Source organism: Apis dorsata, unplaced genomic scaffold (genome assembly GCF_000469605.1).
Source record: "Apis dorsata unplaced genomic scaffold, Apis dorsata 1.3 scaffold_231, whole genome shotgun sequence".
Taxonomy (NCBI): Eukaryota; Metazoa; Arthropoda; class Insecta; order Hymenoptera; family Apidae; genus Apis; species Apis dorsata.
Window position 1 is genome coordinate 1,459,963 of NW_006263513.1, and position 15,347 is coordinate 1,475,309.

The following is a 15,347-nucleotide window of genomic DNA, read 5'->3' on the forward strand; positions in this document are numbered from 1 at the left end:
GGAATTCGAAGCACAATGCCAACAACGCGGAATTACACCGCGGAACCGTAATGATAGCGGCTTAATTAGTGCCTCTCTACTTTTTCATGCATCGGACTGCATCCCAGGTGCTACTAAACGGGGACAGGATATCATATAAAGCGTTAAAGATAGAGAAAAACTTCGGGTTTTTTCCATTGTTTCGTTCGATGATAGATAATCCGACAGATACGAGGTATGTTATTCGAATAATCGAATAATCGTTGGACGTTATTATCAACGCGGAATGTATCAACGCGGCCGTTGATAAATTATTATTTAACGCGGCTCAAAGCGGGCGAAAAGATTGAAAGAACTTCTTATGCGCGGTATCTCTTTTCATCACGGTTGGAATAGCAGCGTGTCAGACTTTAGAGAAGACATTTTGTACTGAATAACCACTGTTTTATGTTCATTCATAATGAAGAAAGGAGGATAGTGAACATTTTATACGTATGGCTTCTCCAATTTTGTTAAATTGAAAACATGATGTTTCATGCCCGCAGGAGTATGCGAGTTCTTTTTCAGAAAAATTACTGAGCGTAATTCGCGCCGGTTTTTTCCTCAAAATCATTTTGGCTCGTATACAAGGAACGCTTTGTCATTCTTCCGGTATGACATAGATTTTTAACAATTACCAGACTGGTACAATATTTCGTATAGTCCCGAGAACACGATGTCAAGTTTAATGCCCGATATCTCGTGCTTCAGTTCATTCTTTTCGAAATCCGTTGGTTCGGATTTATCCCTAGTACTTCATTTCTGGCAAATCATTATTAACTTTCGAAATATAGATTTAATAAAAAAAAAAAATAATAATTAGATTCCAATTTATGGAATGAAAAGTATTCATGAATTAAATCACAAAAAGTCAACAAAATTTCTCTTTCTTCGTGTATACGATTCAATGTAGAAGCATCGTAACAAAAAAGGATGAATATAGTTTTCTTAATTATATTTACGCGTTGCGGTATAATTAAACTAATAAAATTTAAAAGTCGGCTAAGCAAATACAGTCGCACATCTTATGTAAATACTCGTATGATAATGCGCAAGAAGAAACAATTGTTCCGGTGTGTAAGCACAAAGTTCTCCGCTTCTCGATCAAATCCGCGCAACTACAGGAGCGCAAAACTTTTCGACGCTCACGAAACTTTCGAACGTGCGACCGGCGTGTATTGGTAAGTTCACAGTGGAAGGGGTGAGCTCACAGAGGATTAATCTCACATTGAGTCTGCGCGCACAGAATCCCGATAATCAAAAGCGTTGATACTCTCACAACAAGCAATGTTATATAGTGCCTAGTAAATGATCAGCTGACCTATTCCGTCCCCGGAGAGGAGAGAAACACAGTATCGTCAGGATATTCGCGACGAATCGAGCAGATTAGAGAACGATTTTTCTCCTTTTATCTATCTATTGGAATGCAATCTGCGGCAATAGATCAGAGACAAGCCGATAAACGATCGTAAAATCGTTTAACAAACAAGTCTATGTAGACAGTTTCGAATTACCGCGCAAAAGTTTGAATGGATTTTCTTTGTGATATCAACATGATAGTAGTATAATTTACAATTTTTTAAATAGAGGCGAATCTTCTACATTGAAATAATCAATTGTCCTTATTTATAAGACCACTACATAATAAATACGTACATGATTTATTTGATGAAAACTGATTGTCACGATCCAGCAACCCTGATTAATCCGAAACACTTTCGTAACATAATATCAGCGTGTCCATCGTTGGTTAGAGCAAATAATCACGAACATCGATATAAAAAAATAGTTCATGATGTGACCGAATATTTCACAGAGGATCATCGTGGAAAAATGCATAAATGTTCCCGTTTTGTTTCACGTTTTCTTTCTTATCTCGCGTATCCCACTCGTTTTCTTAAATTACGCACATGGCCTTCCTGCGGGGAAAAAAATCCAGCACGTTGATAACCATGATCGTAACGATAGATAGTATCCTATGTTCTATAGCACTTTACTCATCCCACTGTCACCGTAACACGCGACACGTTTATCGCTGGCACGCGTCCGGCGTTACCGACGGAGCAAACTCGTTACTAGGTTAGAATTCGGTGAAAAGGGATCCCCGTGAGCGCACGCTACTAGAAAGCGGTCTCGCTTCTCCCCTCCCTTCATACAGACTTCTACCCCTCTTTCACCCCGCATCGCTCGTAGTTTCCTGGATCTCGGGAAAACTTTGCTGGAAAGCGGCAGGCGGCACGAGCCGAGTGGGGGTTGACAGATACGTACACCCCATCCAGAGTTGAGTAGGGGAAACAGTTCCCCTCTCCAACCCTCTTTGTCTCTGTGTGTAAGCATGAACGCGGTAAATAAAAAAGTTTCAAGTCACTCGTGAATCCAGCGGCCAGCAATGCGCAGGAACCAAGATGGCGGATTACTTCGCAAAAGTTTCTTAGAGCACTTACGAATTCCCGAACGGTGACCATCCGTGAGAGAAAAGTATTTACTTTCGAGCGAGCTAACCGCGCAACAAAAAAGATTATTATAGGGGTTTGCAATTCAACCTCAATCATCCATTCGATACTAAATCAATTGCGCAACGAAATATCGATAAACTCGCGGGAAAGAGATGGTAATTAGTAGTAGAAGATCGTATATGGTCAGACAAACAAGAATCGAATAACAAGACATTGAGACGATGTAAAAAAATCGTAGATTTACTAATTTAAATTGCGATAAAAGTTACTTTATTGTTTAAAAAATATTACGTATATATACACGTGGTTTGATATATATAGAGAAATCAATCAAGATATCAAAAAAATCTTTGCATTTTGATAATTTTATTGTTAGGTTATATGTATGTTTGCGGTTTCAATAGAAATCAGCGATACGAATTTCCTCTAATTTTCTGCATCTAAGATAGAAGTTATGCGAACGTGAGTTACACGTGGCAAACGTAGTAGAGAAGAGCGCGGCATCGTTCGAGAGCGGTATAAAGAGCGCGACAACCGTTCGAGGCGAGGAAGTGTCGAACCGGATCATTTTCGACGGCAGGAATGTTGAACCGCTGAAACTTGGAAAATGCATACTCTCGATACATGCGATGATTCCCTTCTCATTGTCGGAGACTGTCTATTTGCGGAGGTAGCCGTACCTGGTTGCCTGCCGCTTGCCCTCGTGGGAGTCAGCTAAGGGAAATCAATATCTCACTAGGGGTAGAGAATACGAGAAAGAGAGAGATAAAATAGGGAGAGTAGGAGTTGGCGAAGGAAAAGCAAGAGAAAGAGGAGGCCGAGAGAAGATGTAGGAGGTGGAGGTGGAGAAGTTGGAGGGTGTAAAAGGTGAAAGAGGATAGGAAGTAGGAAGGAAAAGAAGGACGCAGTCTGCGCTCCGACGACCTCGCTCGTTCGTGGTCTTCTGCGGCCGTAGTGCCACGCGTGAACTCGAGTACCGCGGTAGCAGCACGCGTAACTCGTGCAAGAATCCCCCACTACTACTATAGTACTCCATTACGCTCGTTATTACCGGCAGCGCTCGGTCGGTCACACACGCTAGCACGGGCCGGTCCGTTCGGTCGGTAGCGCGTGCCGCGTGTGTTCTTTCGCGCTATAACAACCACCGTTATACCGCGCACGCTACCTGGACGTTACCCCGCGTGTGTAACCGCGTATACAGCCAACTCGTTCCAATCCTATCGGCCGCTTAGCGGGAACTGGAGACGAAAACCTTGCCCGCACCGTGTTGCCGTCCTCCGGACTCGCTCCAAACTCACTCTCATTCTCCATCCCCTTTGCTCTCCCGCTTCCTGAAATGCGTTCTCACTCTTGTCCTCTTTCTCCGTTCACCTATCTTGCTCGCGCCGCGTTCTCGCACTCCGCGCGCTTCTCAGCGAAACTTTCCCGGCGTCGGGACACGCTGCCACCACCACCATCACCACCACCACTACCGCCAACGATACCAACACTATCGCTACTCTACCACCACCGACATCCACCGTGCCGTTACCTTCGTCTTTTCGACGTTTACCAACACTGGCAACGAGATTCTCTACACATCTATGATGTTTCACCACCACCAGATCCATCCCTCCTTTCATTCCAATTCTCCCCGGTTGGACACCGGTGTTTCTCTTTCCTTCATATATCCTACGCTTCCTTCTCTAGTTCTCCTTCAAGTTTCACACAACTTTTCCAGCTCCCCACCAGAGAGGCACAGACAACGTCGACGCTGTCGCGACGACATACGCTATATTCCGCGCGCGCGGATCTTTTCTATCTTTATCCCCTTTCGCTTGCTAACTTGCCCGTTCGTTTCTTGTCCTGGGAATGCGCGTTACAGTCTAAAGTACATTCTCACGAATATTCGCTAACGCTACAACACCTCATCTCTCTCTCTCTCTCTCTCTCTCTCTCTCTCTCTCTCTCTCTCTCTCTCTCTCTCTCTCTCTTTTTCCACCACCCTTTGTACCCTTTTCTTTCTCTTTTTCACCGCCTCTCTCTGTTCGCGCATAAATGGACCGAACTTCAGGCAAAGCGGTGAAACCATCGTGTTAAGTACCGATTCAGAAACTCGACGACGAGCCAGCTTAATTCGTGCCTGCACTTTTTATACGAACGCTTGAAAATCGTTTTGCAATTTTTTTGATTACAAATAGGTTGGGACGTTGTCGAATGTACGGTCGACATAATTTCCTGAGTTCGTATAGCGTTGCCATCTCGTAAACCGAACGATATAGATTTTACTTTCAGGCAGTAGGTCGCGTTGAATCAGACATTAATATAACTACGACAGTGATTTATCAGACGTGTGTACACAAGGCAAGGCGTTTGATCAACGTAAATTTTCGACGTATGCAGCAAATTTAACGCATTCACGAACACAGATTAGATCGTATTGCGGATGTTAATGCGCTATTATAGCCGTGTAATACACATGTAAATGTATTACCATAATTGTAAAATAAACGAAATATAATCAAATAAAAATCGATGCTAAATCTTTCCTCGCAACTTGATAAAACTTTGCACGAAAAAATTAATCGATTCAAATTAAACTTGATGCTTCTGAGAATTTTTAACTGAAACATTTTCGTAGAAACTGATATCAAATTTTATTGCAATTGAAAAACTTTCTTATAAAAAAAAAAATATTCGATAAGAATATCCGATAATAAAAATTATCATTTTCAAAATCGAATAAAAATAATTTAATCAAAAATTTATGCGATCCTAATCTTTGAGTAGCACGGAATATGATTTGATCTGACTTCACGATATTCATCGATGCTCAAAAAAGATAGAAAAAACTTTTCCAAATACGTCACACGGATCGAAGAATCCCTGAAAAGCAGCGAACCAACACTTTCCACGTCAGAAAAATTTTACATGTGAATCATAATGCGGTAAATCTCATAAGTCCAACCGACTGCGTCGAACGAGAAAACGTCTATTGTAGTGTGCATGCCTTAAGCAGTGGCACGCTTCGACAAGGGTGGAAGGGAAGAGAAAACGGGGTGTGCGCGTGGCCGGACGTCGTGACGCCTGCGTCAATCTGCGATTCATTGCCCTGGCAACGGCGACGCTCATCGTCGTGCCTTTTTCTCTTTCCCACCGAGCTCAATCGTCGTTTCACTTATCTCTTTCGACATACGGATATTCCCATTTTCCTTTCCTACCGACTTCCGTCTCCGTCCCACTAGTCGCGTTTCCAACTTAGCTAGCTATCTCCTTATCCTCATATCACGGGGACAAACCGTTCAAGTTTCTGCAACGTAACAAGTGGATATCCTCATTTCTTACACGATCATTTCCCGTACTTGTACATCTTTCACTGTCTTCGCGGATTTCGTTTCTTCTATGAGAAGCGTTGCCAGTCGTATCGTTTTTCGATAATCGTCGGTATTCGATACAATTTTCGACGGATACGAAGCTATTCGGGGCACGATTTTGATTCAACAAAAAAAAAATCGAAAGATTATTATTTCGACAATGTTTATCCGACGACGCGTCTGCAACTTAATTCTACAATTAAAGGAAATCGTGTTGCGTCTTTGTTCTTGAACAATGTAAAATAATAAGCTATTTCTACTTTTCTGATCCACAAAGGGATAAGAAAAGTGCTATCATTTTTCACCCTTTCAATGGGAAATATATATTTTCTACATTTGATAAATTTATAGAAAGTAGTACGAGTTATTTCTAAAGAGACGTGATATGAATTTGAAAAATATCTTTGTATTTTTCACGATAAAATTTGTTCTCATCTTTCGATTTTTTTTCATATATAATTAAATTAATTAGATTCTTTTTAAGTATTTTCAAAAATATGTTGTTATTTTGATAAAATGAAAATCGTTTCGATATTAAAACGAGAATAATTAAATTATGACTTACAAAGAATATGCATATCATATGATATAGCTCTAAATAAATGCCAAAAAAAAAAGAATTTTCCAGTGCAGAATTCGAATCTTGTTCTCTTTTTATCGAGACGAGACTTGATTGAAAATTTCTAAGATGTTTTAAGTTAAGTTATCAAAATTTTGTTTCAAATAAAAAGTTCACTTTAATGTAACATATTCTGGACGGCCTTTAAAAGAATCGATTTAAATAGACTGCTCACGTTGCAATAGACTTATCTAAATTTATATATAGAAAACAGTTTCATCAGATTCGCAAAAGAAGAAAAGACTCTTTCGTTCCCTCTGCTATTATATCCAGCACTTTCAACTTCCATCGATTGAATAACGAAGTCTACCCCCCCATTTCCCCTTTATCACAGATAAAGTTCTCTGTCATAATAACTTTGGCGTCTCTAAATGGTACGTATATCCGTAATAAATTGTTCTTGCAAACTTTCTGGATGGCAAGCTATATAAATAGTCTCGTGGAATCTTCCCCGTACCGTGCGTTCCCTACAACCCACCATCACCCCGAACCAACCTCAACCCCTCTTCGAGACGCGCTATACTACTCTTAAAGATGCTTTTCATTGCACTCCTACACAATGAAATCCGATCGATGCGAGTATCTCGTTTTATCGCATGGCCAACTTGTTCCGTTCAATGTCCTCCTCCAACAAACCGGACCTCGAATCCTACTATACGCATCTTCCATTGTGTATTTCGCGATCTTATCTTCTCTCGTTTCCTCTATCCTTTAAAATCTCTGTTTCTTTCTGCATTTCATTTTTTTTTTCTGTCCTATTCTTTATAGATGGATACGAACTTTGGAGAAGGATATAGCTTGATATTCATGCTTATTTCGTAAGTTCTATAATTTTATTATTATTTTCAAAAATTTTATCACCATAAAATCTGTTAAGCTTTCTTTATTAGTTTTTTTTTTAATCTCATTTGCGCAAAAGCTACTACGATTTTCTTCCTGCTGTATCCTGTTAGCTATATTTTGATCTTCTTGTCCGACTCGTTTCTTTATTTCCATTGTTACCATTCGTTACAGTTTATATCGACTTAATTGACTTCGCTTCAACCCGTGAGATCTCGACATGGTGGGTAATTGTGTGTGCGCGAGAAAGACTGATTGGTACGTGTCGATGGTTTATTCGAATATCAACGATCAACAATTTGAATCGCTGAAGAGTTCAATCGATGCAGTATACAGAGAGAGATATAAACGACGAACCATTTGCGAGGGAACATTTAAATAACTTCTATTAATATATTGCGATATTACTGAAGATTCTATCAAAGTCGAGTACTCTTTTCATACCTTTGATCAACACCTTTTATACGACTGAAAAGCGATCAGGATTAAAAATTTCACACCTTTAATTGAATCAAATACAAAGAATGCTCAAAGAATCATTTGAATCTTATGATACGTTTTCAAGTGATGCGGTAATAATAAATCTGAAGGAATGTAAAACTCGTAAAGAGATGGAATACAATTTTCGTGAGCTAAATTCATGAAAACTATCTATTCATTTCCACCTCAAGAGACTTTCTGCTTCTTTCGGTATACCAAGAAAAGTTTTACACGCGCGCTGAAGTTTTCACCCGCAATTACTTGGGTATCTAAACTTGCTGGATAGTAATAAAGACTTCCCTTCTCATACATATCTGCTTATCTGAATTAATAAAGTGAACTTATTGTTATTTATTAAATAGAAACTTTTGTGTCATTTTGATCGAATAAGAATAAAAAAAATTAATGATACATTTTTGTAATTACATCTATTATCTTTTATAATTCATATAGTTTAATTCGCTGTTATAAAATTTGTCATGATCAACAAACCGCTTGAATATTAAAAATGTTAGTAGTTATAATAATAATAAAAATTATTAAATAAATTACAAATGTACTACTATACTATACTAATGCAATTGTTTATATATTATATAAACATTCTATATCATATAAATATATATATATATTATAAAATATGTACAATCTAAAACTAATTCAATCATTATTACCATAATTTATCAATTCTTAAAGACATGAATAATCATGAACATGAGAAACTAATTCTAAACAATTGATGCATGCAATTATTACCATCAATATGTCATATTGCATAATAATTTATCAATTTAATGTATTTATAAATTACAAATTAGGGCTTATAGAATTATAATAGAATTGTTTATAAATATATAAATATTTATATATTACTAATATCATATATAAATTGCAAAATTTTATTTGTTTTATTACGAAACTTATTACTATTTTATAAAAAATTTTATTAATATTAATAACTTATAATTTATAACTTGTAAAAACTTTATTAATGATATTAGCTCCATTTGAGAATAAATATATTTATTAATTTAAATTCTGGTGAAATCGCTTAACAACAGAGAGAGAAAAATAATGTAACTATAAAGGAAATATCGACATTATCAAAAATAATAACAATTCGAAATTTGAATAAAAAAATAACAAAAATAACAATCATATCAGAATACATTCAACAATATCACAATGACATCAGTAATAGCAAAAATTGTTTTCTATCTAATACATAATTTGTAATATTCAATTTCCTAACAAAAATTTTTAATAATAATTCATATTATAAGTAGAAAAGAATAAAAATTTTAAAATTCTTTAAGTTAAGAAACTGAATTACTTTTATCATAATATCTGAGAAATTATGAAAGCCAAAGAAAAACCTATCTAATAAAAGTTGCACGATACAAAAGACCTTGTGATGACAAGGATTTCTTTCTATATGAAGATGCTAAGACATGAATGATCGTATTAATCTTAAGTTCAGTGACATAATTTTCTGACAATAAAATAAAAATTTTATAAAAAATATAATAATTTATATTTATTATGCAAAAATTTAACTTACGCTTATATTGCGATTTTAATGTATTTAAAATATTAAATAATTCAAATAATATTTTTCATTGCAAAGAATATTTAAGAAACAATATAGATATTACATATCATTTTCTTATTAATTAATTTTTTAAGAAAATACGAGAGAAATCTCGTAAAAAAAAATCAAATAAAAAACTAATCTTATAACTGTATGTATTTTGTCAAAAATATATTTTTTAAATATATATCCAACATGCTTTTTAAATTATATTATTTAATAATTTAATCAACTTGACATAAATTTATTTTAGAAAAATAAAACAATGTTAATTCATCAGATTGTTTAAAAATAAATTTTTAAAAAATATATAAAATAATTATATATGTAGAAGCAAAAAAACTTACCAAAATAGAATTTCAATTCGAGGAAAGATAAATATATTTGCTCTTGATTTATAATTTAATGTAGTTTTTTGTATAGCGCCTAAAATATGAAATGTATGTTAGCATATGAATCTTACATATCATTGGCATTTCTTACAATCAATGTTTATTATGCAATTTATATTTCCAATATAAATTTTCATTATAAATTATTAACATACCATTATGAATTTTTAATAAACTTTTTTTATATTACTTTCTTTATTTCTCAATTAAATTCCAGATTCGATTATTAATCATCACTTATGAACATAAACTTAAAATTAATAAGCACGTATACATTTAATACATCAAAAACAATATTATAGCATTCTTTAAATTTCATTAATATATTTCACATCTAAAGATAAAACAATCACAAAAAATATTCACTTTAAATGTTCAAATATTTTCTTTTTCTTATTTTTAAGCCCAAAAATAGATGTCACATTAATTGATATATCATTATCAACCTAACCGTGTTACCGTTATAACTTGAATTTCACAGAAGTTTTAAAATTGCTCTCTAAATTTTGATTTGTCTGCGCAGAAAATGGTGGGGAGCTGTAACAGAACTGCCGCAGTGTTGCACATTGCACCACGTGTCTACTTGGAAAGTTCGCGGGATAAGCAATGGCAAGCCACGTTGATGTTACAGTTACCTACCATATTGACCATCTTCAGATTAAGCATTATTAAACATTCATAAGGTATACGTGTTACATATATGACTGGAGAATAGTCTTATACTACTTTATTGTGTTCATAATCTTTACTTTATATTTTTACTAGAAATGTTATTCTTGAATTTTTTTATATCTATATATATATAAAACAACATATAAGTATTATACATTCAAAAAATATTATTATACAACATTTCACTAATTAAATATATAACTTATCATAAATTATATTATCAAACAAAGTAAATTTATTACTTTATTTTAATAGTAATTTATTAATATAATGTTTTTTTCAAAATAATTTTATATTTTAAAAAATATGAAACATTTTCGATTATCGTGCAGTATTATTTTATATATATATATATATATTTACAATATATACATATATTACCATAGACGAAGTATCAAATAGATTCACATTTTACATCATAGATGAATTTTATCTGTGACTAATACATTATATTTTTTAAATAAAATAATTTAAATAATTTTTTTTAATAAGTTTAAAATAAGTATATATAAATATAATAATTAATGAGTATATTAAGTATAATATTATAATAAAATTTTTATAAAATATAATAAGTTTTTTTTAATTCTAAATGTAAAATAATGAAGGTTTTAATTCCAATCGCTATTAACGTTACAATCGTTTTCTGTACTGAACCGATAATGTTGTATGTGACATGAAAATGGTAAGAGGATCAAGTAATTCTCGATATGATCTAAAAGAATTTTATATCTAGGGATTTATATCTAGAGATTCATACGTCTATGCCCTAAATTAAATTTTAGACACGAAAAAACATTGCATGTTATATCTATTTTGTATATTGTCTATGCCATTATTACTAGTACTAAAAACTATATAGTTAAAATATAAATTTCTGAATATTCTTTTATATAAAAATTTTCAAAATTATATATAAAAAGGAAAAGTTAAGTAAGTTTATTGAATGAATAAATTATCATTAATAGTTTCTTCTATCAAACGATATGTTATACATCTTTTTCTAATATTTTAAAATACTAACTTAATGATAAATAAAATTGTTTTTAGCATAAATGTAGTTTTGATATGATTAGAATAGTATAAGATTTGTATTGAAGGAAACAACAAATTTTATCTTAAATTTAAATCTATTGCAATCGGCAATATCATTTTCTACTATTACAAATTCATTTATACAAATTTTGTTCAAGTAATGCACAATTTTATCTAACAACAGTTAATCAACAAATATCGTTTCCTATTTTCGTTACGTATGAGGTTTACTGTTGCATTATCAAAGCTTAATTTACTTTAATATCGTGCCTATTATATATTAAGGACAATGTCTTATCAATTATATCGAAACACAACATTAGGTAATACATTACAAGAAAGCCTGGATGAATTAATTCAAGTAAGTATAAAAATATATTGAGGTTAAGATTGTCAATTAATCTTACTCAATTTTATTTCTATTATTATTGTAGAATTTATTATATACATTTCATTTAAAAAAAAAATTTTTCATTGATATTATATCTTCGCATAATGTCATAATTTTAAATTTAAAATAAACAATAAATTTTAATTTTAATATGAATTTTTAATAGAATTTTTTAATTATAAGTCAAACGTATGTATAATCTAATAAATTCAACTTGTATAATGTTATAGTATGGACAAATTACACCTCAATTAGCAATTAAAGTATTATTACAATTTGATAAGGCAATAAATCAAGCACTTGCAACCAGAGTTAAATCACGACTTACATTTAAGGTAAATATTAATATAATTGTAATTTGTAAATAATAATTATTATAATTATTTAAATTTTTTATACATATTTTTTATAAATATTACTAATTATTTAAATTTTTTAGGCTGGTAAATTAAATACTTATAGATTTTGTGATAATGTATGGACTTTTATGCTTAATGATGTTGAATTTCGTGAAGTTCAAGAAGTTGCAATAGTAGATAAAGTTAAAATTGTTGCTTGTGATGGAAAAAGTAAGTAATCAATAAAGAAATCTTATTTTTACAATTATCTAATTAATTGTTTACAATATGTCTATATTAAAAAAAAATTTGTTATTTCTAGAAAGTATTATATAAAGTATTATATAAAGTATGATAATTATTGAATTTTTATATTACAGCATTGGATGGAGATGCAGCAGCAAAGCGATAACATCACTTACATATTTGAATATATTATAAATAAAAAAAATATTAGTTATAAAGAAATTTCATAATAGATAATCAAAACAAAGTATATATATAATATATCCAATATAGATATATAATTTTCATTTTATTTTATAACAATTTAATTTTGTTATACACTATATCTTAATTATCATTAAAAATATGATCATAATATTATGTTGAAAATAGATATTTAAATATTAACTTTTTTGTCATATCAAAACTTAGCATTAGCTTTATTTTTGTATTATACCTACTTGGGAATGGATAGATTTTACATATTATATTTACTATAACTTATCTTGAAAAATATAAAAATATATTGTATAATATAATCTTTCTATGTGGTCCAATCCATTGTTCCAAAGATGTAAATAATTTTTTAAACAAGACTGTAAGATTTATTAGGATATTTAAGTGATACAAAGTGGCATTAAGGTTATATAAGAATGTAATTACAGTGTACTTTGTATTATAAATAGAACTTTTAAATATTAATAATATTCTTTCATTATTTATAATAATTTATTCATAAGTACATACAATAAATTTATAGTAAGAAGTAATGTACCTATACTTGTTATCATTAATATAACAGTTTGTCTAATATTTTTATTATGAGGTGTAAAATTTAATAAATAAAGTATAAGTATATTTATGATATATTGTCCATCTAGAAAGAAACAAGGCACGATATTAATAACTGCTAATCCCGCAGAAAATATCGTAATGTATTTACAAAGAAGAGTTAAAACTTCTGGTAATTTAGGACTTAAGAATGAGTATTTGGGTACCCAATCAGATACATCAATTGTCCGATAAATATCTGCTGGATATCCAAAAAATAAGACATCCTTTCCTTCTTTTCTTTTTATTTGAACAATCTACAACAGAAATAAATTTATTGAATAAATTAATTTTCAATTTTATTTAATTTTATTTAATTAATATTTAAATGTTTTTCTAATTTTAAATTATTCTTATATACACACCTTAGTAATATTATCAAGGGAAGGTCTTAAACAATGAGTATCATGAAATATGCATTGGTAACTAGCATGACAAAAATTTTGTGATTGATTGATCATAGTTCTAGCTGGAAGACAAGAATGAGGTGGCAAATGTAAAGGAGCTGCTTGAGGCCCTTCAATATATTCAAAACATAAATTTCCAATTGCTTCACTATCTGGTGTACAACAATTAATAACACCATTAGTTTTCTGTTTTGATGGGACTGATTCATCATATTCCTATTTATTGATTTAAAATATAAAAATGAAATATTTATTTATTGTAATAATAAAATAAATAATATTAAAAAAAATTATATAGAAGATATTACCTGAATAAATGATTGTTTAACACAATATCCAAGAGCTGGTTGATTAATTGTATTCAATATACAATCATACCAGTCTTCAGCATGTTTTATAGAACAGTCATTTATCTCATATATTACATCCTGTTCAAGAAGTCCTGTAGGACCTAATACAGGTGAATTCTATAAATTAATATGTAAATTTTTATAGAAAGAATTTACAATTTCTAATTTTATATTTCATGATTAGTTTTATCTTAATCAATTTTTTTATTTACATTAAATAATAAGTTTATAAAATATAATAATTATTAATATATTAATATATTCATTTATTTCGAAGATTACCAGCATTTAAAAAAAATATATATTATGAAATAAGCTATAACATTTTAATGTTATAAATGTATTTTATAATTTATATTAATTCATATACATTAATTTGACAGTTTAAAATACATGATTAATCAACTTACAGGTAAAATAGTTTTTACATAAATTCCATTTCCCACTGCATAAAATGGTGCCCACAACCATGTAGAAAGCATAAGAATGGTGGCAGCCACTGTAGCAAGTACTACATTATGCCAAATTCCTGCACAAGTAACTCTTAGTTGATTTTTTAATGGTAATGAACTAAGTTGTTCACTGCTTATATGTACATAAGCTATAGGTATTGTAAATGCAATTAGTATTCCTAGACCAAATAACTGAACATCTTCTCTTGCTGCAGCCAATGCATGTCCTAACTCATGCATAATACTGCAAATTGCTAATGTAATGATATAATATCCAATTTCATTAAAGGGCACATCTATTCCAGGTAACTGTAGAAAATAAAGATGTATTATTTAATAAAACATATATTATTTAATTTTATCAAATAAAATTTTTTATTAAATTTATTAGTAAACATAAAATATTATTAAATATAATTTATATTTGATATATTTTATATAAAAAAAATTAAATTTAAAATATAATTTTCTTATAAGAATTTATTTCATTAAATTATCTTTAAAAATTATTTCATTAAAATAAATATTTAAATGTTATATTAAATTATAATTACCATAGGTTCTAATAAAGGTTCAGAATTAGTATTGTCAATAGATGGTCCATTAGTCCATATATTGAATGTCATTCTTAAAATTGCAATTGTAGCAATAGGTAAAATAATAACACTAACAATCACTCCTGCATTAAACCAAACAGTCCAAAATTTAGAACGATCCATTCCCCATTTAATTATCTTACGATTAAATGCTGTAGTAAACCATTTTATTCGTAATATTTGAACTTCTAATCCAGTATTTTTCAAAAAATATAAGTAAGGATAATGTGAACATGTCTGTAAAATAAAATTCATAATTATTTAAAGATATATAATTGAAATCATTATTAAGATTAATATT

The 15,347-nt window shown here is 30.9% G+C and overlaps 3 protein-coding genes across 4 annotated transcripts in view; 1 reads left to right on the plus strand and 2 right to left on the minus strand.

The window, feature by feature from the left end:
- The window catches only part of LOC102675044, a 302,188-nt gene extending 300,299 nt beyond the window's left edge, over positions 1 to 1,889 (minus strand). Inside the window, exon 1 of the mRNA XM_031510487.1 lies at positions 1,675 to 1,889. The gene's annotated coding sequence lies outside the window, so the exon portion shown is untranslated. The remainder of the gene's footprint in view (positions 1 to 1,674) is intronic.
- A 9,614-nt stretch (positions 1,890 to 11,503) lies between these two features.
- The window catches only part of LOC102675317 (transcription initiation factor IIA subunit 2), a 14,843-nt gene continuing 10,999 nt past the window's right edge, over positions 11,504 to 15,347 (plus strand). The window contains exons 1-4 of one of the 2 annotated variants that reach the window (XM_031510480.1): positions 11,504 to 11,817; positions 12,078 to 12,182; positions 12,287 to 12,416; positions 12,566 to 12,623. In XM_031510480.1, coding sequence (XP_031366340.1) covers positions 11,746 to 11,817; positions 12,078 to 12,182; positions 12,287 to 12,416; positions 12,566 to 12,597 — 339 coding nt within the window. In that variant the 5' untranslated portion in view covers positions 11,504 to 11,745 and the 3' untranslated portion in view covers positions 12,598 to 12,623. Of the gene's footprint in view, positions 11,818 to 12,077; positions 12,183 to 12,286; positions 12,417 to 12,565; positions 13,185 to 15,347 lie in introns of those variants that run through there. The other variant, XM_006615715.2, reaches the window with a different exon arrangement.
- LOC102675167 (membrane-bound transcription factor site-2 protease) overlaps positions 13,107 to 15,347 on the minus strand; it is a 2,862-nt gene continuing 621 nt past the window's right edge. The window contains exons 2-6 of the mRNA XM_006615714.2: positions 15,005 to 15,283; positions 14,409 to 14,759; positions 13,957 to 14,115; positions 13,607 to 13,864; positions 13,107 to 13,498 (exon numbers count right to left, since the gene is read on the minus strand). Coding sequence (XP_006615777.1) covers positions 13,130 to 13,498; positions 13,607 to 13,864; positions 13,957 to 14,115; positions 14,409 to 14,759; positions 15,005 to 15,283 — 1,416 coding nt within the window. The 3' untranslated portion in view covers positions 13,107 to 13,129. The remainder of the gene's footprint in view (positions 13,499 to 13,606; positions 13,865 to 13,956; positions 14,116 to 14,408; positions 14,760 to 15,004; positions 15,284 to 15,347) is intronic.